Source organism: Physeter macrocephalus, chromosome 10, assembly GCF_002837175.3.
Source record: "Physeter macrocephalus isolate SW-GA chromosome 10, ASM283717v5, whole genome shotgun sequence".
Lineage (NCBI taxonomy): Eukaryota > Metazoa > Chordata > Mammalia > Artiodactyla > Physeteridae > Physeter > Physeter macrocephalus.
This window is the reverse complement of record NC_041223.1, coordinates 55,562,085-55,588,711: the sequence shown is the minus strand read 5'-3', so window position 1 is coordinate 55,588,711 and position 26,627 is coordinate 55,562,085. Positions and strand designations below refer to the sequence as shown.

At 34.3% G+C, this 26,627-nt stretch overlaps 1 protein-coding gene across 1 annotated transcript in view; it reads left to right on the top strand.

The window, feature by feature from the left end:
• Positions 1 to 209: 209 nt before the first annotated feature.
• The window catches only part of LIN28B (lin-28 homolog B), a 117,518-nt gene continuing 91,100 nt past the window's right edge, over positions 210 to 26,627 (top strand). Inside the window, exons 1-2 of the mRNA XM_007110799.1 lie at positions 210 to 259; positions 576 to 763. Coding sequence (XP_007110861.1) covers positions 229 to 259; positions 576 to 763 — 219 coding nt within the window. The 5' untranslated portion in view covers positions 210 to 228. The remainder of the gene's footprint in view (positions 260 to 575; positions 764 to 26,627) is intronic.

Here is a 26,627-nt window from a genome sequence, read left to right as displayed (position 1 = left end):
CAGTTTCAGTTAGTGAGCCCAAGAAAACTTTTATACACCTGCCCCCTCCCCCATTCCACCCCAACTTTAATTGAAAGTTATTGGGGGGGAGGGGAATGCACATTGCAAATAACCCTGGATTCACTGCTGCCGCATGTGCATTAACTAGTTCTAACCATCTTCACGATTTCTCTTTCCTCCTCGGGCACGCCGGAGAGAATTAGTTTCGCTGAAAATTTCTCTTTGTAAATGGGATCAGTGTTAAATCAGCAACATGCAAGTAAAATAATCGCATGCTGTACTGTAATATGTGGCCGAGAAACGGAGTTAAATGAAAACGTACACGTATGTACAGAAACGTGAAAGTTGTGATCGATAGAATAGTGTGGCTTCCTCCCTCCCCCGCTTTCCCTTTTAAGCCTTTAATTTAAAATATTTTCTGCCGAATAAAAGAAGGAATCAACCATTTAGTAGCCTTTTTTTTTTTTTCATTTCCTCTCCCCTCCACCCCCACTCCCAAACAGTTTTTTTTTTTTCCTTTCACTGAACTGTATGGGAATACTGACTAACTGACTTTTTTGTCCTGTTCTACTCAGGCGGGGCAAGCAAAGGTGGTGGAGAAGAGCCCGGGAAGCTGCCGGAGCAGGCAGAGGAGGAATCCCAGGTTTTGCACGGAACTGGCCACTGTAAGTGGTTCAACGTGCGAATGGGATTTGGATTCATCTCCATGATAAACCGAGAGGGAAGCCCCTTGGATAGTCCAGTCGATGTATTTGTACACCAAGTAAGCCAAACTGTTGTTTTGTTTTTTGTTTTGGTTTTGGTTTTGGTTTTTTCTCCTCGTCTTCACCTTTTTCATGTGGAGGAGCTGACCGGTAGTTTTGTCAGTGGGCTTACAATAATGTGCCCTTCAAAATCTTCCTTACAGTCACGAGTGAATACAGTTTTTAGGGTGTGTGCATGGGCACCTTCCTGGGTGTCTTTTCCTAAACAGAAAATGAAATCTCTGAAATTTCACTTCTGGGTGGTGGTTGACTTGATTAAGCAAGTTCCCCTCTTCTTTCGACAGCGAAATTGTAGTGTAGCTTCCGGTGTTACCGGTTACGATACTTTATGTGGCCTGTGCCTGGGGAATGAGTGGGAAATGAATGAGGAAACAGTGATCATATTAAGTTTTGTTTTTTTTTTTTAAGCCAATTTGCTGTTATAAGAAATCTGTAGGTCCCCTTATTTTAGACATCTCTAATCACAGTAGCTTCCCCAATTACTTTATATCTGTCCGGTAGTCTTTTGTAGATTCAAACTAAAATAATTTGATTTCTCAGTAAAATAGAGTAGAACATTGTTGACCTAGTATGGATTTGAAGAAATGCAAGAGAGGATTGTTGGTAATCAAACATTTTAGAAATGTGCTCCGTGTAGGGCATAGGTCCAAGGATACTGTCTCTTTAAGAGACTGAACTCAAAAAAACATGTGGCCAGAGGCGGCTCTAGTTTGTATGTTTAAAATGTGCTAGTGGGCTGCTTGGGGTAAATTTCCACTGTTGCTTATATTGTGTTGTAATTTTTTAAGATGCTTAAATACCAAATAGAATGTCATTGCTTCTCATTTTCGAAATTTTACCCAGAAACAAGGAAATTAATACCTCTCCCCCTTTCACTCCTCTGTTGTGCTTAATCTCTTCATAGTAAAAAAAAAAAAAAAAAAAAAAAGGTATTTACAGTTTGCAAGCTTGATTATTTCATCGAAAGAAGTTAGAGAAATACAAATTAAATGTAATGAATTCTTAGTAGTAAAGGGATTTAGGACTAAAGAGGTTTATTTTAGCTTGACATCTGAGTTAAAAATAATCGAATGAATGCATATCAGTCCTACAGGTTGACTGACATAGATACATGCAGGAAATAAATATTTAGTATATTTGCATAAAAATTTTCTGTTTTGGTTGATAGTATGTTGCATGTTCTTAGTAATAATTTACAACCTCCTTTCCCCCCTAAGGAATATCATCTTCAAATTAAGTATATAAACAATAGAAACATATGAAACCATTCTGTTTTGATCTGTTGTCCTGTGTGCTTGGTAGCTTCCTGACCTTGCTGTGTGGTGTGTGTTTTCCTTTCCTAAAGGCCTGGCTATCATTATTGGCTGTTTACATGTGGAAGGATCAGCATAATCTGTGAATTGAAACAGGGTTTAAATACATAAATAGAAGTCCACAGACAGGCTACTGGATTTTATGCCTCCTACTTTAATATGGCAAAATGAAGCCACATTTTCTGCTTTTCTCCTCCCTAGACTGAATGACTGAAATCATTGACAAATCCATTTTCTCTCAGGCCCCTGCTTTCCCTGCTTTGAACCTTCTTTAGGTTGTTAAATTGTCCTTTACAATCTCATAAATTTGTTTTATAGATGAATGAAAAAAAATAGCCCTTTTCTTCTTTGTCTCATCACGCCTTGTTATAATTTGGTTTTCTATGTTTACCTTTTAATATATTCAAATAGTAGACATTTTATTAACTGATATTAATGTCTAGAACAATGAGACATACAATTTTAAGCTATTTAATGGTTGTATGTTGATAAATGTTCCTATATCCACTGAATTAAGAAACGCTATATTGCTGGAAGTTTTTTTATATACATAGTGAATAGTTTCTAGAGTACAAACATTGATTATTCATATTAGATTTACTTTAAATCTTCTGTTACACATCATGTATTTACTAATAGAACAGTGTTAAAACGATGTATGTGATAAAAACTCAAAAAATATGTATTTGTATTTTTCATAAGAATATATCTGGATACATTCTTAGAAAGAAGTATGTGAAAAGTCAGTAGAACTCACGTATTAGCATTTTTGTGATGTAAAAAAACAGGGCAGTAATAATCTTTAAATTTAAAATTAGAAAGTGACATTTTAGGGCAGTTTTTGATGGTTAAAGTATTTGCTGTTTGAAATATATCTCAGTTTTTTCCTAGGGAAAACTATTTAGAATCAGTGGCTTTGTTGTTGTTGCTGGGTTTTTTGTTTTTTTGGTTTTTTTTTTTTGCTTCTTAACTTTGATGCCTAGGTAAAGGGGTTTCTGTCTTATATTGAAGCTTATATAAATTGCATATAAATCATATGAATAATTGTTTTGAAGAAGGCAGGATCCCACTGATTTTAGCCAAGCAGCTACAAGTAACAATTTGATGGCCATAAGTAATGTGTGCAGATATCATGTGAGCATCACTTACACAATCAGGTTGCGATTCAGGACCATTTTATAGAAGTTTTTAAGACATTTTAAAAATTATTTTTTTAGCTGCCATTTTTACCGTATGAGAATTTTTGAAAGCATACTAGATTTGATGTATAATTATAAATTAGATTTTTCCCCGTTATGTCTGTATACTATTTTGTTATGAAAGAATAGGCATCATAGATAATCAGGAATTTTAAATGTTCAACTAGAGCGACATCTAATTATTATTTTAAATATACGAAGTAGTGGGGGTTTTTTTTGACTGTTTAGAAGTACATGTGTCATTAGATTTTTAAAAAAATATTCTAAAACATGTTTTTAATAGTATATGTTTGGGGAAATAAAAAAAGAAATGATTTTAGTTTCTTTAAAATAATATTTAAAAATTCATGCCAAGGCACCCAGACATTTTTTTCTCCTTTAAAAATATTGACTGCAAAGAACTGCACATCAAAAACAATCAGTTGCTATGAAATGAAGAGAATATATGTGTGTTCTTAAAATAGAGCTATACATTTATGGTTACATAATTCTATTTACAATTTGTTGGCAAAAATACAATCAAACTTTCTTTTAGTTTCTGTAATGCCACCAACTCCTCAAAAACATGCCCAAGACTTAGGTGCTGTCCTTTCTCTATCTTCAGACTTGTTATGAATGTAGTGAGACTCTGCCATTTGAGGATGGTATGTGACCATTGGTTTAAAATGACTGTCTTGATTGGATTTTCTAATGTTAACTGGTGATTTAAATGATCGTATTTTTATGGATTTGTAATGAATAGATGTATTCTGACACGTTAATACTGAAACCTTGATAGCATTCAGTATTTTTAAAAACTTAACAAAAATGTATAAATATTATAGTTGTGAATTTTGTCACAGCCCACTGTCTTTGAGGTGTTCCTTAAAATTTTTAGTGTTTAAAATATTTGGTGATGATTTAGTTTGTAAGTAGGATAAATTTGTAGGAATTTCTTACTTAAGCATCCAGTGCAAAACACTGACTGAGTAGTAGTAAGAGTATAGATGATTAATACAGATTTTAAGTCTAGGTTCTTACTCAGTTGATTTCATCATTTAGAATACAATTATTTTGTAAGTGCTAATAATTAATACTCCTATCAGTTTATTGTTATTAAGTTTTAAAAAATTTGCCTCCACAGTTAGATTGTGGGGTAACATGTCTAAATTACCTGGAAGGGTCTCTGGCAACTTTCTGAACTATTATAATCATTTAATAGTACTTATATATGTGATGATACTTTAAATGAATCACATGGTAATTAAATACTAGATCTTTTATGGAGAAGAGCAATATTACTCAATAACTACCTGTTGATGTTATTATGTAAGTTTTTCTTTACATAGATTTTGACATTTATTTTTAAAGTCATTATCTCAACTAATAAGATCAAAATGATCATTTGAACTTTATTTTGTCCAGAGGAGGGTTGGAATCCATTCTCCTTATTACCCTCTCTACAGCTCATTTGCATAATAATATTTTCTTGTTGGGTTATATATTTAGGATTATTTGCCATCAAATGGGATACAAAGAATTTTTTTAAAATAAATTTATTTCTTTTTATTTTTGGCCTCGTTGGGTCTTCGTTGCTGCGCGTGGGCTTTCTCTAGTTGCCGCGAGCGGGGGGTTACTCTTCGTTGTGGTGCACAGGCTTCTTATTGAGGTGGCTTCTCTTGTTGCGGAGCACAGGCTCTAGGCCCACGGGCTTCATTAGTTGTGGCACGTGGGCTCAGTAGTTGTAGCTCGCGGGCTCTAGAGCGCAGGCTCAGTAGTTGTGGAGCACGGGCTTAGTTGCTCCGCGGCATGCGGGATCTTCCCGGACCAGGGCTCGAACCCTTGCCCTCTGCATTGGCAGGAGGATTCTTAACCCCTGCACCACCAGGGAAGTTCCACAAAGAATTTTTAACATAAATGTATTTCATTTGTTTCACAGTTTATGTAAGAATTCTTTTCCAAATTTCAAAATGATTGCAATTTAGCTATTATTACTCAGTTGGCTTAAATATTTAATTTGGTTTTTAAGTCTTCAATTACCTTTCAGGTATTGATGTTTTCGTCTTTTTTTTTTTTTTTTTTTTTTTTTTTGCGGTACGCGGGCCTCTCACTGCTGAGGTCTCTCCCATTGAGGGGCACAGGCTCCGGACGCACAGGCTGAGCGACCATGGCTCACGGGCCCAGCCGCTCCGCGGCATGTGGGATCTTCCCGGACCGGGGCACGAAACCGCGTCCCCTGCATCGGCAGGCGGACTCTCAAGCACTGCACCACCAGGGAAGCCTGATGTTTTCTTCTTTTGCACTTTATTTCTGATTTATAGTTTGATCTTTATGAGAATACAAATGCCTATATTACAAAGATTTTATATATTTTATGTTCCTTTTATTACTTTGCTCAGAAAACATTTCAAAGAGTAATGGAAATAGAAGAAATAAGAGATAAGTTTAAAGCATTTTTATTAATAGTATAGGATATGAAAACATTTGGAGTTGGCTAATATTTAAATACATAAAAATTGAAGTGTTATACACCGTTCAATTGATGTATAGCATGGAGTTCATGTCTCAGTGTTTTTAACATTAATTCGCTACACAATTATGAAAACTGATTTACTCCAATATGCTCATGTTTAAGGGCTTTTCATAATATTTAATTACCAATTTATTAGCCATATTACTTTTGTCATAGTTTAGAGTGAAAACATTTTTCACACTCAGAATAGATATGGTTATTTTTTTTCTTGGGGCTGTTGAAATTGTCAATATCAAAATAAAAACCGTATTTAGATAGAGAAATCTTAGAAGTTTAAAAATGTGATAATAAACATTTATACCTCATTTGTTAGTGAGTTATGCATTTTAATATTTTGAAAATGGTTCCTAAAGCTACCAGATTTTCAAGATGAATTGCCCACATGACCAGTTTGGAAGAATCCCAAATGAAATGCTTTGAAGCTATTTAATCATAAAATCACATTTAAAGGCATTTAAATAAAAATTGTATAAGACTTTAATTGTCTTAAAAGATATTGGATACATTCCTTCTGGTTTTCAAATACTGATCCATTTTCAGGAACTTTTCTGTATACTTCTAAAAAGATATCCTCATTCATTTCAAACATGAAATGTGAATTGGGTACATAGTTAAGACATCATCTTCACTCCTCATTTTAAAGAGTATTGATATAACTCTTAAATATTTTCCTCTTACTTATTTTTGATTCTCCTTTTTTAAAAAGACCATTCACAGCAAATGAAGGCGATAAATTCAAGAACTGTTTTTTAAACAAATGTGACAAGCCACTTATGAGTATTTAGCATAATATCTTTAACCTGTCTTTAACTCATCTCAGAGTTCTTGGGTTTCATAAGTTAAAAACTTGTTTTGTTACTTGGACTCAACATGGTAGTCCTTCCAGGTAAATTTTGTTGCTTTTGGACAGCAAGGAACCCTAATAAGGGTTTGAATTTGGTTGAATTCATCATCCTGTTGAGAAATTACCTAACTATTGCAGATAGTTTTGTATACCTTAACTGAAAAGTTTTATTGGCATTGGGATTAAAAGTTATTAGTTAAAAATATGGTGTACTGTATTTTTATTTCTAAACCAAGTATAACCTAAACAAATAAAGTAAGGATATTTCTGATTCAACGGGAAATTTATTACTTTAAATATATTTTGTAGACTTGATTTGGAACTAAATATTGAGATATTTCTCACTGAATTTCTTACTGGAACTTCAGCTTGTTCAATATGTAGTTACTGAGGTTATGGCACTGTAACATATACAGCCCATAAGGAACTTAAATGATTTATATTCTTATCTAAAATAATGTAATATTTTCTAATATCAAAAAAATTGATAACAGTAATATATCAAAAAATACATTGTAGGTCAGTGGGGTACATTGAGAAATGATCTTTTAAAAGAGTACTCTATTAATTGAGTAATAAAAATGTTTGTTATGCTGCATTTTGATACATCAGGATTAATTTTATCTTCTGTCTAGCAACAAATTAGATTATCTGATGATTGCCCCCCTTCCTATATCTAAATATCTGACAGCTTAGAAATGCTGTCTCAAATAAGATTTATAGATAATTGATAGCTTTAGTCTTATGTTTCTTTCTGTAATCAGCTGCAAATTGGAATAATAATACCTAACTTTTCAGGTGTTGTAAAGAGTAGAGATACTATTATATAAACTGCCTAGCAAGTATGTGTTGAATAAATAAACTAAAATGTAAACTAGTCTTTTTGCCACAACAAAATCAGGGATAAGTTATTATCAGTGGTATATATTTGTGGTTGAGAATGAAATTGGTATCTTTTATGTGTTCTCTTTAAAGTTAGGCAAAATGTATTGCATAATATTAATAGCTTAATTTTAATTACAGTGAACTATAAGGCTTTTTATTATAATTTTGTGGTATAGAGTATTGTTTAATATTGTTTAACACATCAGTATATAAACTGAGACTTGGACATAATTTTGTGATGCAAATGTTTTTGTTTTAATAGTTTGTTTCATCGTGAGATTTTTACCTGTGTATTCAGGTATACATATTCAGTTTGTATTCTTCAGTATAGGCTAAGGGAAAAATATGAAATATTGTCTTAAATAGACCTGCTGTGATAATTTAATACCTATTGCTCTATTAATAATTACTTAATACTTGTGAGATATGATAGAATGGTATAGAATCTGGTCAAATAGATCAGTGTTCAAATCCCAGTTTATTATATGTCTGTAGGGGAAGTAAGTTACCTTGTCAGTGTTTCAGCATCTTACAAGGGAAGGGACAAAAAAGTACCCACTTTGTATAGGGTTATTATGAGAATTAAATGTTATTACACATGTAAAGCATTTAACACAGAGCTTGGCAGATAGTAAGGACTCAGTGATGTTTGTACATAGTTATTATTACAAAGGAGATATCATGTGGTAGAGTGAGGGAGAAAATATCAGAAATGAAGGTTTGTGTTTGGCTGTGCCACTTGGGTGGGTTTCTTACTTTTGGCTAGTTGCTTCCAAGGAGCTTCAGTATTTTCATGTGTAAAATGTGGCAATAATATCTTGCCGTCCCTATTTTTGAGGGGTGGGGTAAAGGTCAACTGAGGTATCATACATGAAAATAATTTAAGAATTCTAATGGTCCAGGTTTAGTTTTAATCTTCATTTCAAGCACTATATTTTTATTAATACCTTCACCATATAAATCTTTGTCAGATTTTTTTAAAAGACAGTAAGCTCATGTCATTTATTTTTTTTGCCTTGTCAACTTAATTGAGGTATAATTTATATAGAATAAAGTTCACCAAATTTAAGTATACACTGAGATGAGTTTTCACCAATTGTGTAACTACCACCACAGTCATGAACATTTCATCAGCCCAAAAAAGTTCCCTTGTGCCCATTTGTAGTCACCCTTGAAGAAGAGAGGCACAGTTGTCCTATATGATATTGATATGTCATATTAACTGGTTAACTGACCTGTTTCTTTTAACTTTGTCTATTTAGATATAAGCTACAACCCATTATCCTTTATGAAATACAATCCACTTATTTTCATGTTTTTTGTTTGTTTCTCTTTAGTTATTTCTGCTCGACAATGACCTTATCACCAGTAGTTTCTGTGCTTGTGAAAGTGAGATTAATTAGCATACATTTCACTAATCTTCAAACTTAATTTCATTTACCCTTATGGTACTTTTTCATACAACATAAACTCACTGCTTACCTAAAAGGCATAATTAGGCTATTGATGTTCTTATTTCTTGTCAGAAATTTAATGAATTTCTGTCTCAACTGAGTTTTTGTGTAAACATTCTTAGAGGTTTAAATCGGCGAGAAGGCTTATTGCTGTATAAAAGTATTAAATTTTAAGGAAGTGGTAACTCTAGAAAAACTTCCGGTTCAATAATTTATCTATTCAACTATTTTTTTCATTGATCACATACTAAGTGTAAAGCATTGTTCGGTGATAGATTTAAGACTTCTGCTCTCCAGATTGCTATATATTCTTCCTGTTTACTTCCTTTTGGCAAACTTTTTAATAAGATTTTTCCAATTCTCATTCTTTTCATACAAGGTATGAAGCAAAGGCTCATTTTTCCTATGTACTACTCACTTTCTTTTTACAAAGTTTAATTATGCTCCTCTCTCTACCCATAATTTGGGGATAATTATGATGGAAAAATAAATATTAGTTTTTAAACTTTTGAACTAAATACAATGATTTCTCATCAGTCTTATATAGTTTTCAGATTTCATGCATAGAAACTAAACTGTCTTTACCATTGCTGCGAATCATATTATTTTATTGTGCAATTAGTAATATGCTTATTTTTTTACCAGCTGCTCTTTTTGTTATAAAACACTTTTTAAAATCAAACCTCACTGAAATTTATTATTTTTGTTCATCTTAAAGTTACCTTCTATTTCAAAATCTTGTAAGTTTAATTTACTAATAACTCTAAATTTTTCTTTTCAGTTTTATTGTTCTATGTTATATAAATACTCTATGTAAATTTCAAATTAATTTTACTTTGGCCATGATTTGTTCACGACCATTTGTTAAGCTTTGTAAGCAATTCCCTAGGTCTTCACTGTTAGTAGCTACAAAGTTCCTAGATGCAGTAGTTCCTAAATTCTTTTATCTTAACGTGTTTTCATTCAAATGAATTATCTTTATCCTTAGATCAGTCTGTAACAGAAGTCTGACAACACAGGTTATATCTATCACTTTAAATACTTAATAGATCATTGATGTGTTGTAAAGCTTGGAATGAATGAATTCTATCAACTTTTTTCCCAGCTAGGATTTTAATAATACATCATTTTGCTTACAATATGGAAACACTGGTGCTTGGAAACTAATTCCACTTTTCAGCAACTCCTTTAAATAGATTAAATGATACGAGAGACACGCACCTAACACAGTTCAGTGTAAGCCATACATTTAAAAGGATAAATGAATGATTTTTTTTCAGTTTTAACAAGAAAAAAACAAAAAACTTCTCTTTTCAGGATTGGTTAAACTATGAGTCAGAAATTTAATCACACTCTTGACCTCATTTTTTTTTTTTTAGCTCTCTAATTAAAATTTTTAGTTGAATACTAAATCTAAGGACAGTTGGATTTGCATGTTTGCCCCTTTCACTGTTTCCTCCCCCTTGCCATTGAAGAATTTTGAATGGGGAGGAATTTGCGCCCTTTGGCTCAGGTTGCAGACCCACTTGATCAAGCCGGAGAAGCCGGGGTCAGAACTATTCATTGCTTATCTTTTCCTTGGGCCACTTGTAAATCCTGCCTTTCTGCTCTGCAAAAAATCTCTTTATATTAGACTTCTAATAAAGCCTGGAGAATAAAAATGGGCATAATAGTTGATGCTTGATTGTGACTTCACATGGGTTAATTTCACTATTTTTGAAGTTTTTCATGCCACTGCAGCTTATTTGATGTATGTAATTTTGTTTAAATAATGCTATTTCATTAGATGCTAGAAAAGCATCCTGTTGGTAGTGAAAGTTTGGTGAGATATTCTGTCTCAGGTTGAGACTTAACACCTTTGAAATGTAGTGATTACTTTTAAGTAAACCGAATTTATTAATTTGAGTTCAATCTACAAAAGCCCCAAAGTATTTTGTTTTGATGTGCTTAATTTCTAGCATTTATGCTGACACTTAAAATTTTCCTGAATCAACTATAGCACAAGTTTATGAACTGTATCAATAATGGTGTAAAGACTTTAAATATAGACCCAGGTTTAAACAAACACAAAACACTTTGTTCTTATCTCAGCATCCCTTAAAAGTATACAGCTCTGGTTCAGGACCTCAGGACCACCCATCACCCTGGACATTGGATACTCCTATTTATTCAAGAAGCTTGTGAAGTATCTGTGTGCCAGTGGGGGGATGGTGTGTGTATCTGTGTAGGGAATCACAGTTAGGTGATTTTACCCCAACAAAAACAGCACCGTTGTTTATAAGCTGAATTATGTCCCTGTAGAATATTCTAGTTGTAAAACCTAATTTACATTAAATGTTTGTTATTTTATGCAAGCGCTGGTTGCAGTTTTCACATTTTTGATGCTTCCATAAGGTTAAAGTGGGCGTCCATTAAGATTAACCTCAATCCATTACAGCCTTTTGGCTTGCAGGCCCCACCCGTTGGCCTTGGATAGCTAATACCAAGCTTTTGTTTCTTCCTGTAGAAAGGAAAGGAAAGAAAACTGTTCTTTCTTTTTCATTGTGTAAGTCATGTGACTTCCTTTTTAGTTAGTTACAGATAGGGTTGAAGTGAATCTCAAAATGCATAACATAGCAAATGTTATGTTTATATGAAATATTTATTGAAATGTGGCTCTTATTTAATTCGTGTTTTATGCATTAAAATATTTGTTTTGAACAACTATACCTTATATTACCTCCATGCAGTTTTTTAGGAAGCCAAAAAAAGGTTACCAAATAGATTTTAAAAATAAAACTACCATGATCTTATCTATATCATGGTAGTTTCTTAGTGTATTCGTTTTTCTCTCAGTTATCTTGTAGTATCATTTGAGGTTTTTTAACTGTAGCTTATTTCTCAGAACTCACAGTGTAAAGAAAGTAGCAGTGGTGTTTGGGATGATATTAGTCAGGAAAATTTGCTGATAGGAAAAAAATGTGTTACAGGACTGCATGTACATGTAAGAAGGAGCTAACTGGATGTATTTCTTTTTGCTCCTTTTCTCTCTCACCTCTCTATAATAGTATAGTAAGTGGTGTAGCCAGCTGTTAGGAGAAAATGCTATCCAGCTCTTAGAATATTTACATTGATGCTTAGTCCCAATTTGGGGATTTAGTCATGATGTTATAATTTACTATTAAATTTTAATCTTTAAAATTATTTAAATTTGTTCTTAAGCTGTTTTCCCAAACCTTTAAATTCTGTTTTAGTAACAGTATAGCTGTCCCCAAATAATAAATAAAATATTTTGAAAAACAGTAGTTCTAAAAGAAGTATCCTGTCAATGATTTTTAAAATACAATGTTCTTTGACACATGATATTTCCCTGCAAGTCAGTACTTTTAAAAGACTTCTAAGGAGAAATCCTACTGTGTTTTAAAATCCTGTATGCATTTTTATTTAAAATGTTGTTTCAATAAAATAAATTCTTATATAAAACATTGTTTCTTACATTTTCAATAGTCTTATACATCTTGAAAGTCAATGATATTTAATCCTATGATTTTGCTGTTATCCAAGATAACTTGGTTAGTTCAGATATTTTATTATGAAAAATCTGTTGAGATATTCAGAAAAGCTACTTAAGTTTAATAACACTGGGTTATCAGTTTTTTAATAACCAGGATCTGGTTTGAAGTCTGCAGTGTGCTTGTCATGTTTTCATGTTTTCATTGACATTAAAGTGTATAGTAAGTGATTTATTTTGCATGTGCTTTACAATTGAGTATTTGAACTTCAGTATATTTCATTAATTAACTTTTAAATATTTATTGATTTTTTATTTAATGTTTAAATTGCCACTAAAATTGTGCTTTGAGGAAAGGTTTAGGATACTAAATCTTTCAAATATGTGATACTTCTTCACTTACCATTTGGATAGGAAGGTATTCATAAAACACCAGCAATCTATTATTAAGTATGTGAATTAGTACCGACATTTTTTGTTGAAATAATCCATTTAGTATCTTAGTGTCACTCTGAGTTTAAAATAAAAAGATTAAGAAACAAAGTCTAATTTTAAAAAATTACTACCAGGTTTTTTGTGTACCGCATGCTTTTATTTTCCTAACAAAATATGATATTAGAAAGTGAAAAGTTGGGTGCTTTTCCCTTTATAACTCTATTTTTCTCCTGCAAAGTTTTCTTTAACTTGTGTGGAGAAGAGTAGTTAAATGAATTTTTATGGCTTTAAGTGTCTTCATGTTTAGTCAGAAGTATACAAGGTTCATTAGTGGGGAGTAATACCACTTGGAATATTGCTACTTGTTTTCATGAGGGTTACTGTAAATATATGATTGGTGAATGATTTGATTTCTGTATTTTCTTTCCCCTAAAATAAACTATAAAAAATGGGAAATAATTTTTCAAATTGTTGAAATATCTGAAGGGCCAAGTAAATATGGACATTTGTTTCAGTACATGCTCTTTAGGGTTGGGTATTTTTTTTAAAGATATTCTAATATAAAAAATCTTAATAAGTAATGTTTGGGAAGTTGTTAGTTATTGACCACTTTTCCTTACTCTCTGCCTTTACTTTTAAAAGTATTTGGTCACTGTTAAATCATTAATATTCCTAAAGGTAATCCAGAATTTCCTATGAGATTCAGTGTTCAACATGTATTCAATTATTTGAATTTACAAAATTCAAATGAGTTTTGGAAAATCTCGTAAGACATGGGATAATGTTTTAAGAGTAAGATTTTATGGAATAGAATTCATTATTTTGATACGTATGTATGTGTTCCCATTTTTGGCTGTAAATTGAAAAAATAAATTACCCCAATTATTAAAGCATTATGTTGTCCCCAAATGATTCCTGCCCTAACATTATCATTTGATCTGCCACCGGGAATTATTACGGCCTTAAGTGGTCTTTCTCTTTAGTGTCCGCCTCCCCCTTTTCCCCTCCCCCACTCCCCTTCGGGAAGGAAGCCTGGGGCCCTAGCTCTAGAGATACCAGAAAAAAGCAGTCACTCAGCAGAAAGTGTCTGTCTTTAGCAGAAGTATCATCCCTTGGAGAAGAGTGTAGTTGAGAAGAGGTTAATAACAGATATTACAGTTTATCAAACTCTAATTTAGAATTCATTTTTGGTACAGCTGGATATTGTGATGTTAAGAAAAAAGAAGTCTACTTTGTCTGTTTTAGGCATTAACAAAGTCAAATTCAGTCCTTCACCACTTTTCTCTCTTTACTTAGCTTTGGCTAAATCTTTTATACTGTTTCTAAAGGCTGTTGCCAGTAATTTTCCTAACTTTGAAGAGGAGTGTGAGTTCTGAAAAAAAAGCCATGGACGGTTAGGTAATTTTAACATTTCTAAACACTTACTGATTATTTGAAGTATTTTCCTAAATTTCCAAAGAAAGTTTATATGAACTGTTTTACTCAATATCATTTGTCATCTAAAGATAATGTTTGTGTGTCTAGCATATTTTTGCCTAGAAGGCTTTTTAAACCACAAACTCATAAAATAGGCTAACAATGAAAATAAATTGATTCTGATAGATCTAGAAATGTTTTAATTATTTACTTCCTTAGATTGTTCATAAATTCCTTCTTTTGTTTGTTTCAGGATGAGTAAGGAAATGCAGATTCAGAGTGGTAAACACTATAAACTGTAGTGTAAGATTGCTGAAGGGCCCAAGTTTCTTTGTACTGTAGATATTTGCGCTAGCATTTCTTCATCTTAAAGGGCAGTCCCTTTACTTAGCTCCATGTGTTGGTTTAAGTTTCTCATACTTACTGACCCTAGTTTGAAAAACTTAAGCAGAATGGTCATGGAATCTCACAATTAGCTTAAAGAGGATTTTAGAAGTTATAATTTATGTCTGAAAGATAATAAAAATGAATATTGTATAATACTTATGTTTTATGGAATAAACCAAAGATATTTTGAAATTTTTGAATGTTATTTACTAAAAGGACAAACACAAAAATATGACATAATTGCAAACATATTTAAAGTAATATAAAATGATAAGTATAAGCAATCTTTTGATAGAATGCTTAAAAAAGACAGTTAGAATGTAATCATATATTCCTTTCTATTAGTCTACACCCTTTCCAGATCAACAAACATTTATATTTGTTTTGTTTTAGCCTCTTGCTAATGCTAAGTTCCCACTACTACCATTCCCGGGGGATAGACCCCAGTTTGCCATCATTGATCCTAACTCCGGATCATCCAAAGACACTGGTGTGACTCCCCTGTAACAAGGCTTCTGTTCTGCCAAAACAAGAGAACCCTTCAGCCATAGCCAATCAATACTGTAGCAGTGATAGTGATCAGGACATCAATAACAGAATGATGATAATAGTATCATGTAGCAGCCATGGCTCACGGGCCCAGCCGCTCCGCGGCATGTGGGATGCTCCCAGACCGGGGCGCGAACCCGGTTCCCCTGCATCGGCAGGCGTACGCGCAACCACTGTGCCACCAGGGAAGCCCTATCATGTAAGTTTTATAGAGTGTTTGCATATGCCAAGTACTGTGCTAAGCATTTTACATCCATTAAATTTTCACAGCTCTGAAAGATAGTTACTACTGTTGTCTCATTTTTAAGATGGAGAAAAATGATCTTAGAATGGTGAATTGCCTAATTTCACACAATTGAGCCAGCACTATGACTCCAGAGCAGTGCTCTTGAATCTCTGGGTTCCAGCCACATTTTTAGCTGTTTTAATTTTATATTAATATGCATAACTTATGCTAAGTGCTTGAGATTCAATTGTGAGCCAAAAGCAGACAGGGATTCTGATTCTGACTTAACGGAGTTTAAAGAACAGTAGGGGAGACAGACAATCAGATCACATAAATGAAAGTAAAATAAAAACCATGATGAGTGCCATGAAGAAAAGGTACATGGTGCTGTAAGTATATAACTGTGAGGGTTCTGACCTAGTTTCAGGATCAGGAAGGCTTCTTTGGGGCAGTAAATTTGTGATGGGTGTTGAAAAATGAGTAGGCAAAGAACAAGGAAAAGAATATTCCAGCAGAGAAAGGGGGAATGTACAGAGGCGGGAGGGAAAATGAACATTAGCTTTACAATGTGTTAGGATTACAAGATCAGTAATGTCCAGTGCCTGTCTTTAAGAAGCTTGCAGTTAGATTGTGTGTGTGTGTGTGTGGGGGGGTGTTGTGTATGTTGTGTATGTGACCAGCAGTTACCACAGAGTGATAAGTGCTAGCATAAGAGCAATAAGGCCGGAATTGCCCATTTTTTTAGTAGTGAGGAAGGCTTTATAAAAGAAGAGACCATTTGAGATTGCCCTTGGAAATACCTAGGAACTTGGCAGCCCAAGAGGGCATTTCATGTGCAGAGATGAGGAGAGGTGAAAGAGCCTCTAAAGGCCAGTGTGTAGGTAGGGTGCCAGGTGCTTGCTGGGTGGAAGCAGCAGGTAAGGGGCATGGTAGACCAGTGCTGGAAGAAGAAACTCAAGCCAGGGCTGGGCCAGCTTGAGATCAGGCAGGTTTATCCTTTGGTCCTCACCCTAAACATTGCTATTTATGAATTTCTTTAAAGTACTCCCTCTCCCAAAAGCTTCATTGGCTATTTGTTTTCAGATAGAATTTAGACTTTTTAGCCAAGCATCCTACCTCTTCATGACCTGATTGAATCTACTTTTCCAATTTTTTCTCTCATACTTATTTAAGTTGTTTGCTTTGTCAAGTCACAATGTACCCTATACTAATTTGCCTCTTCCCCTTTGCATAGATAATACTGTCTTTCCCTTAATTTCCTTCCTGCATTCACTTTTGGAAATCACTGCCATCTTTCAGAATCCAGCCCCAAATTTAGATCCTTCTTTCCCTGAGGCTTTCCTTATCCTTCTAGCTAGAATTGCTTGCTTACTTCTTATAAATTCCAAAACTCCGTTTGTCATAGATTGTCTTCTGTTACATTTTGTTGTCTCGTGTCTCTGACTAAATTGTAAACTCTTGAATTGTCTTACCAAATTTTGTATTTCATGCAGTATATGGGAGCATGCTTTTCATAATTCATACTCAAAACCATTTCTTGAACATTCAAAAAAGTATAATACATTAGGAACATTTTCTCCTATCTTCCATGGGATAAAAAGATATGAATGTCATCCAAGATAGTGTATGTAAACTCTTCTTTAAGAAAACCTAATGTTCAACTTATATTCAGTTCCCTTTGAATATCACTCATACGTGTTCATTATACATCAAGTTATACATTCTGCTTTTGTGGGCCCAGGATGCTTTGGGGCTTCTACCCCCTCCCTTTTTTCTTAGCAGAAAAGATGGTGGCTTCTGTGCTATATTTATTACCACAGTTTGCTAAGTCTAAAATGTCTGCAGTTTATTGGAGGGGAAGGACCTTTGTGTCTAATTCTCTATTTAAGTCCAGAAGGCTTGAACTTTATTTTCTTTCCTTGGGTAGAACTTCCACCAGTGACAATTCCTTTCATATATAGTGATTTCCAGTCTGGAGGACGTGCCTCTCTCACCCATCCCCATCTCAAACTTTCATCAAATTGGTTTACTTGGATATGAAAAGTTAGTGTCGTTTCTGACTCAGGACTCTTCTTTATCCCTCATGTCCAACCAGTAATTGTTGCTGTTGCCGTTTTTATAATCTCAAAATGTCGCACAACTTCCTATCATCTGTACTTGAGATCTTAAAGATCAGAGCCCAGTCTTGATTAGCTGCCTAGGGTCCTTACCTAAAAGAACACAGACCTGAAAGGCAAATCAGATACAGCAGTTTTGGAATTAAAGACAGGCATATGATATGATTTGATGCCGAGGTCTTTCTTCCAGGGGTGAGCTTCTGCAGGTAGATCACTTTCCAGAGGGGATCATGGTGGTAGGCAGTCTCCATCAGGACTTAGCTCCATCAGTTCATTCAACAAATAATTATTGAACACCTAATATGTGAGATATAGCAATGAACAGAAGAAGACAAATGAAAATTCCTTTTTCATGCATTCCCATTCCTCTATCTCTCTTTTTATCTTCTGTCTTCACTGTGAAAAAACAGGAACATACACTAACAATACTCAATATAAAATACAGTATCTTTTTAAAAATTAATTAATTAATTGATTAATTTGGTTTTGGCTGCATTGGGTCTTCGTTGCCGCACGCGGGCTTTCTCTACAGTGAGCGGTGAGCAGGGGCTACTTTTCGTTGTGGTGCGCGGGCTTCTCGTTGCGGTGGCTTCTCTTGTTTTGGAGCATGGGCTCTAGGCACGCGGGCTTCAGTAGTTGTGGCACACAGGCTCAGTAGTTGTGGCTCTTGGGCTCCAGAGTGCAGGCTCCATAGTTGTGCTGCACGGGCTTAGTTGCTCTGCGACATGTGGGATCTTCCCGGACCAGGGCTCAAACCTGTGTCCCCCGCATTGGCTGGCAGATTCCTAACCACTGCGCCACTAGGGAAGTCCTCAGTATCTTTAATTTAAAGAAATCTCATAGTAATATTTGAACTCTGGAAATCAATCTCAGAATTGGCACATGTGCATTAAAAAAAAAAGAAAGTGTTTTATGTGGGGGGAAAGGAAAAAAAATAATATATATGAGATGATGACTCAGTCTGAATTCTAGAGCATTCTAAAAATTATACCTTGAGTTACATATAGTAGTATTGTTAATAAAGAGAAGTAGAGGTTAACGATTCACAGCAGAATTTCTCAATGTTAGCACTTTGGGCCAGGTTGGAGCTTTTGGGCCAGATAATTCTTTGCTGTGATGGGCTATCCTTTGCTTTATACTATGTGTAGCTATATCTCTGATCTCTAACCTCTAGATGCCAGGACCACACCTCCCCAGTTGTGATAACCAAAAATATCTCCCACTGTTGCTAAATGTCCCCTGAAGGACAAAATTGTCCCTATTTGAGAACCTCTGATTTAATGACTTCGGTTAAGTGATTTACCAAATATATAGTGCTTCATATATCTGTAATCTTTTGTTTAGACTAAAATATAGTCTAAAATGATTTTGGGCTGAACATTTGGGATAAGAAATTACCAAGAAGTTCATATTTAAGTAACTATGGACTGAAAGCTAAATATGAAACATTTTAGCACTTTATTTTCAGAATGTTACATATTATTCTGATGATAAATGTAGTACATGTTGATTATGGGACGTTTAGACGAAGAAGAGTATAAAGACAATAATAAAAATCACCGATTATCCCACCATCCAGAGCTAACCACTGCTTACCTTTTAGTGTATTTTTTTTTTACTCTTTTTCTCTTTATAACTAAAAAACAAATGCTATTTTTTTAAAATTAATTAGTATATTTATTTTTGGCTGCGTTGGGTCTTCATTGCTGCACATGGGCTTTCTCTAGTTGTGGTGAGCAGGGGCTGCTCTTCATTGTGGTGCGCGGGCTTCTCATTGCGGTGGCTTCTCTTGTTGCGGAGCATGGGCTCTAGGTGCCTGGGCTTCAGTAGTTGTGGCATGTGGGCTCAGTAGTTGTGGCACGTGGGCTTCAGTGGTTACGGCTCGCGTGCTCTAAGGCGCAGGCTCAGTAGTTGTGGCGCATGGGCTTGGTTGCTCCGCAGCATGTGGGATCTTCCAGGACCAGGGATTGAACCTGTGTCCCCTGCATTGGCAGGCAGATTCCTAACTACTGCGCCACCAGGGAAGTCCCCAAATGCTATTTTTGAATCATTTGTTTTTTTATGCCGTTTGTCTAATATTTGTTTTTGCAAATGGGGAAAATAACTCTCAATTCCCTTTGTCAAATCACTGCCAATTATAAATTAGAGAAGTTTAATACTAATCAAATTATAGGAAAATAAATTATAAATTAAATTGGAAAATTTTATCATTTGGGAAAATTCAGGAAAAAAACAACAGAATCATGTTACTATGTCTTTATTTTCACATGCTAAATGTAGAAAGGATTGGTATGTTGTATTTATTTTGTATAAAAATTTAGAAGGTCATTATTTAATCTTTGGCTAGTTTTCAGTTTTATAGGCAAGTTAATATTTTTTTCTCCTAGCTGATAATGGGATTCAATTCTGCTAATAACTATTTAGAGATGACCTTCACTTCTAAAATATATTATTTAAAATTCTGTAATTTAAGTTTCTTAAATTTAATAAAATGCCATGAAATAATTGTTATTAAAACTTATCAGTTTGTACAAGTTCTGATGAATCTGTATATATAACCAAAGCATATTAAGTACCTGTCAGTGTTATTTGCAGTTGAGAGAAGGTGAGTTTTTATTTCTTTTAGAAAGGAAGATGTTTGGCTACAGAGCAAAGGAGTAAAAAAGCATTCTGGGCAGGGAAAATGATGCAGATATTAAAAGGTAAAAAACAGTCCTTTTTTTGAGTTTGAAAATTGTGTATGACATATGGAGTTCCCAGGAGCCCCTCTCGACTTGAAATCCCCAAATTGGTTTCAGAGATACACAAAGATATATTTTCCTTTTTTACTTTCAGAAGATTATATGCTGACCTAATTTTAAGTGGCAAATATACTGCAGGTCTGTCTGGCATTATAGGCATTAAAAACCTATATTAAAGGAACAATTTTCATTTAATATGAAAGGAAACAGCCTTTATTATACCTTCATTAAATATTCCTTTCTCAACAGTGGTTCATTCATTATCTGCTTATCCACATATTTATTAGTTGTCACCCATGAATCTTCTTTAAACAGAGATTCCCCCTCTATACTCAAACTGAATTAACCTTTTCATATCATGCCCACTTAAATTCTTGGCCACCCTACTCATTTTCTCAACACAACCACAAGGAACAGCCCACCCTAATCTTGTGTTATTAATTTTATTCCTACCATATATTTAAACTGCTATCAGTTTCTGCTGTGTATTTCATGCTATAAATTTTCTCTTGTCTCCTGGATGTTCGGCCCATTCTTAAGCTAATGTTTATCAGAATTGAGGTTGGATGCCCCACTAGGTTCTGGAACATCGTATTTTAGCTAGCAAAAATAAAGCATCACAAAGGATGCAGGACATATTCTTCCACATTATAAATTCACCTTAGCCTTTGCTTTCTTTGTGCTATTATTTTCCCATCTGTTCTAAAACACTTCTATTTTAAAATCTTTCACTCATTTTGCTCCTCTTAGCACTTTGTGTGTGTCTGTGTGTGTGTGTTTCTCCTGTTGGTCAACTTCCACCCCCACTCCCTCTTCCTGGTGTAAAGAGCTTCTGTAGGAAATTGATAATCAGTGTCTTTCTGCTTCAAAGTCTTTAACACATGGAGCTGGCTGCTAAGAGAAATTGACCAGGTTCCTGTGATCCTTGTCAGTTTCTCTGATTAATCAATTTTTCTTTACTGGAGGAGCTGCTTTTAACAAAAGAAAACTAGCTTGAAATTTCAATCATTTGCCCATTGCTGCCTAGCTTGCATCTGCTCTTCTTCTGTTCCTATCTATCACTTTACCTTTTTATTATAAACTTTTAATTCTTGGCTTTCAGTTACCTCATTTAAACTGGAGGGTGAAGAGCCAATTTCATTTAATTTGTATATCCTCGACGATTACAGCTAATTCTAGTACTTGCACAATTTAGTTTATAATGTTGTTTCCTATTCAGAAGGGGATGACTGCAAATCAAAATGAGTGTATTTCTTTCCTAACTCGTGTTGACTTTCCTACGAAAACCAAGGCAAAACAATTCCAAAGCACTTAAAAGGAAATCATGCTGTCATAGAAACTAATGCAATGAGATCTAGAAAAACCAGGGAGCGTTACTATATTGTTTTTTTTTTTTAGGGATATTTCTTTAAACATGTCAAGTACTATTATACTTAGATACAGAGTTACAAGAATTTGTCTTTAGGTCATGGACAAGTTTGAGCAGCTAGTTAGCCTGATAATAGGGTTATAAGATCTGATGAAAAAATTTTACAATATGACCAAAATGTATTTGGGCTATTCCTTAGGCACTATATAAAGGTGTTTGCACTTAGCTATAGATAGGACTGTCATAGGAAGGAGTTAATTTGAATGGCCTCAGGCTCAGTGGTGAGATTGAACGATGGCTAATGCTCCAAAACATGTTTTTGCAAACAAGTAGTTTTATGGTGTTTTAGGAAGTGTTCCCTGGAAGGGAAAAAAAAGTCCTTATTCAGTAAGTTTGGGAAATTCTTGGTTACACAGAGTTAATATATGACTTTTCAATGCTTTATTATGCTAAAGTATGCTATCAGCCTCCAAGATAAAGATGTAGAAAGTGGTATTTTTACATACTTGTTGAACACTGGCACATTGGTACCTTTTTTTTTTTTTTTTTTAAAGAATCATCTCATGGGACATAGTTCCATGGGAACAAGCTCTGAGAAATTCTTGGGTTATGGTCAAGAATTAATTAATATTAGTTAATTATCATATATTATTGTGTAATAATACTGTGTATCAATAAATATTAATATCTTTACTCTTTAGCTCATAATTTATCCTTAAGTTGAAAGAAGTTAAAGATCTTTTAAACATCTTCTAAACATTTTTAATGATATATTTTTATTTTACAAAACCGGAGATACAAATAATATTCAAGACATCCAGAAAAGCTGGGAGAGAGGGGTGGTACATCATATAAAAATAGCCTAATAGATGAACTAAAATCAGGTAAGTATTTATAAAACATTAGCCATGCATCTGGGCATTTAAAGGAGAGTGAAGATAGCTCAAGATTGGTAAATGGTATTGGTGGTGATGGTATAAGAAAGCTGAAATTTGGCCCGGGAAGGTGGAATAAAAAGAAACAAGTGGTACACATTTGTCTTTCACTTAGCAGCTTCTGGGAATGGCCTCTGGCCTGGGGCACCTGGCTTCCTCCAATTTTTTTTTTTTTTTTTTTACTTTTAAAAAATTGAGCTATAGTTGATGTACAATATTATATGTTACAAGTGTACAGCATAGTGATTCATAATTTTTAAAGGTTGTACTCCATTTATAGTTATTATAAAATATTGGCTGTATTCCTTGTGTTATATAAAATATCTTTGTAGCTTATTTATTTTATACATATTAGTTTGTACCTCTTAATTTCCCTCCCTATCTTGGCCCTCCCCGCTTCCCTCTCCCCATTGGTAACCACTGGTTGGTTCTATCTGTGAGTCTGTTTCCTTTTTGTTACATTCACTAGTTTGTGTTTTTTTTTTTCAAATCCACGTATATGTGATATCACGTGGTATTTGTCTTTCTCTGATTTGACTTATTTCACTTAGCATAGTGCCCTCCAAGTCCATCCATGTTGTTGCAAATGGCAAAATTTCATTCTTTTTTATGGCTGGCTCCCTTTTTTTGAGTAGCAGCAGCATTTGCTTGAAGGCAGCTACCCCAGTTATTCAGCAGGACTATATCAGGTGTACTCTCCTGGCAAACTTTGGTATCCTAGAGTAGTGATACCAGGCCTTTTTTTTTTTTTGAATTTCTGATCTCTTGCAGACCAAATACCATTGTACAAATGCTTTTCTTAGTTTGTATACTTGTCATGGTCCAGTAATGAACAGCTTACTTACCAGCACTGATCCTCAGACTGCACCAGCACTGTTACTAGATTATCACCACTTCTACCCTCCTCTCAACTTGAAAATGTCTCACCACTTACAGCTGCCAAAAATTCTTCCTACTGAGGACTAAACCTTTTATTCTACAACTAGAGAAAAAAGTGATTTAAAAATATAAATGCTGTTTCTGTATCAAATTGTAATTTTGGTAATTTGTGGACCAGTAAACTTTTTTTTTAAATTTTGGCTGTGCTGGGTCTTCATTGCTGCATTCGGGCTCTTCGTTGCAGGCTTCTCTCTAGTTGTGGCGCGTGGATTAGTTGCCCTGTGGCATGTGGGTTTAGTTGCCCTGTGGCAGGTAGGATCGTAATTCCCCAACTAGGGATAGAACCCGCATCCCCTGCATTGGAAGGCGGGTTCTTAACCACTGTACCACCAGGGAAGTCCCTGGACCAGTAAACATTAAAGAAAAAAAAAGAAGGGTGATTTGGTAAATGTTTAATAACTGGCTTTCCAAAAAAACCTGAGTGTGTCTTATAAGTTTTACTGATATAGAGGATGTAGAATACAATTTACAAATAATAATACATGTATAATACTCTCTATTATAAATTCCATGTGGCCAGCTGATTCTCACAGAATACCGTCCTTGATTTTTTTCCTGAACTCTTGTATCTATAGCCAAACTCTGCTTGCAATTGATGAACAAGTGTAATTCTTACACGAATATTAAGTGATTTTTTATACTAATGAGTTAGCACAAAAGTAAGACAAAAATGATGTATGTCAGAACTTTATTGTGATTTTTTTTGATGACTTGGATAACAGTTTTTGAATATTGTAAAATATTTCCTCAGTTTTTGTGTTGTTCACAATGTAACAGCTATAGACATGAATCACTGTTATAGTTAATCTGTATTGTTAACATTTTCTTCATCGCTTTCCTAAATGTCTAGACAATCAGCAAAACTATACATCATGCCATGATTTGTAGTACTTGCCAGTTTCCATGGTATGAACATCATGGCCAATTTTAAGCTATCAATGTAATGTCAGTGATGTGGAGTTGGAAGAAAGGCACAGTGACACACCATTATGTAGTAGTTCCACTGTACAGATTCAAAAGATGTAAATAACCTCACAATGTAGGTAATAGTAAAATGTAGTAAAATAATTAGGGAGTAACAACTTTTTAGTATTTTTTTTACCATTTTTTCCATAAAATTTATTTAATTTTATCTTTATACTTTAATATTTAATAGTGGCTGTATTTAACAACCATCTCATGGGATTCATACAAATTTAACAATGAGGTAGGTGTCTTCAGCTGGTACAAGCCAGCTGCAGCACACTGCTGCATTGCTGTTTCTTATTTTGCCATGTAAGGACATTTGTAATTACTATAAGTTCGTGCGAGGCATACCATCTCTGAATAAAGGAAAAGCCCTAAGAAAGACAACTTGCAAGCATCGACACTGTTCTTATGTTTTACATTTCTGCAATGAAGTATTTAAAATATCATCTGAGTTCCCACACAGCTATATGGGAAGCACTATCCTGGATAGTGTAGTAACATTCAAATGAAGCTAATTTTTATTTAAGTGTAGTGAATACATACCAGCGATCACTCACATACTTTTCTGTTTTGGTAGGGATAGGAGTTACTGTTAGTCTTAAGAATTTCATAATCTGAATGGATGAGGAGAGGCACTCACAGATAAGAAAGAATGTAGAAAACAAACCCCAAAGACTTAAAATTTTGTGTAGGCTTTTATTTTTTTTAACCTTCCCCATTGCATTGGTAGGTAGATGCTCTGTTAAGAGCTATTATTATGCTAGGGTTGTTATTTTTGAGTCGTAGGATAGTCCTTGAGCACTACTTTGTGCACTACTTCCTGCAGTTTATGAGGTATACATTTTTTTACACTTCTCTTCCCCCTCTTTTCCTTCCTCCCACTTCAATACTGAATTAGCTTTCTATTACCACAAACTTAGTGGCTTTAAAACAATACCCATTTATCAGTTCACAGTCTATAGGTCGGAAGTCTGGTGCAGTGTGGCTGAGTTCTCTGTTGCTGGGTGCTCAGAATATCACAGGCTGAAACCAAGGTGTCAGCCAACTTGTTCTCATCTCTAGCTCAGGGCTCTCTTTCTATTTGTATTGCTGGTACAAATTAGTTCCTTGTGGTTATAGAACTGAAGTGTCCATTTTCTCATTGGCTATGAGCCAGGTACCACTGTCAGCTCCTACAGGCCGTATTTACCTCCTTGCCTGGTGGACCCAACATCTTCATGTCAGCAGTGGTGGGTCTTGCCTGCTTCCAGTCTCTCTGACTTCCCCTTTTGTCACCAGCCAGAGAAAATTTTCTGCTTTTTAAAAACTCATGTGATTATATAGAGCCCCAAACACACCCCATAATCTCTCTTTTGATTAACTCAAAGTCAGCTGGTTAGTAACTGTAATTATATCTGTGTAACATAATCACAAGAGTGATATCCCATCATCTTCACAAAGGAGAGAATTATTTGAGGGTTAGGGATAATTGGGAGTGACAGAATTCTGTCTACCACAAATACTAAATACATCATATCTCATTTTAACATAATGATGGCTATGTTAAAACTTTCCATATAGTGATAAAACTTTAAAAATTATATCTGAACCTCATAGCTATTTCCTTCAGAATAGAAATTAATTTTTAGTATATATAAAATTTAATCTCTTGAATTAGTATCTTAAAATAATGAAGTGAAGTTATTAACATTTAAAAATAATGAAGTAAAATAGTGAAGACAAGATTGTATTATATTTAATTCTTAAGTCTAAGTAGTAATTATTTACTTAAAATATATTAACAAAAGAGACAACTTATTTTGAACATTATCTAAATTTTGGTTTAGAAAATCAGTTCAAAGATATTTAAACATTATCTAAAAATGAAGTACCTAATACACTTGTATAAAATATGGAGCCTTGTGCCTGAACAGGTAGTCCAAATAATATGCTTACTCAAGAAGAGGGAGTTTCACCAAGGTAGAGGGAAAAAGGTTGAAACTCATAATAAATAAAGATTATTCTTTTTTTTTTTTTTTTGCGGTGCACGGGCCTTTCACTGTTGTGGCCTCTCCCGTTGCGGAGCACAGGCTCCGGACACGCA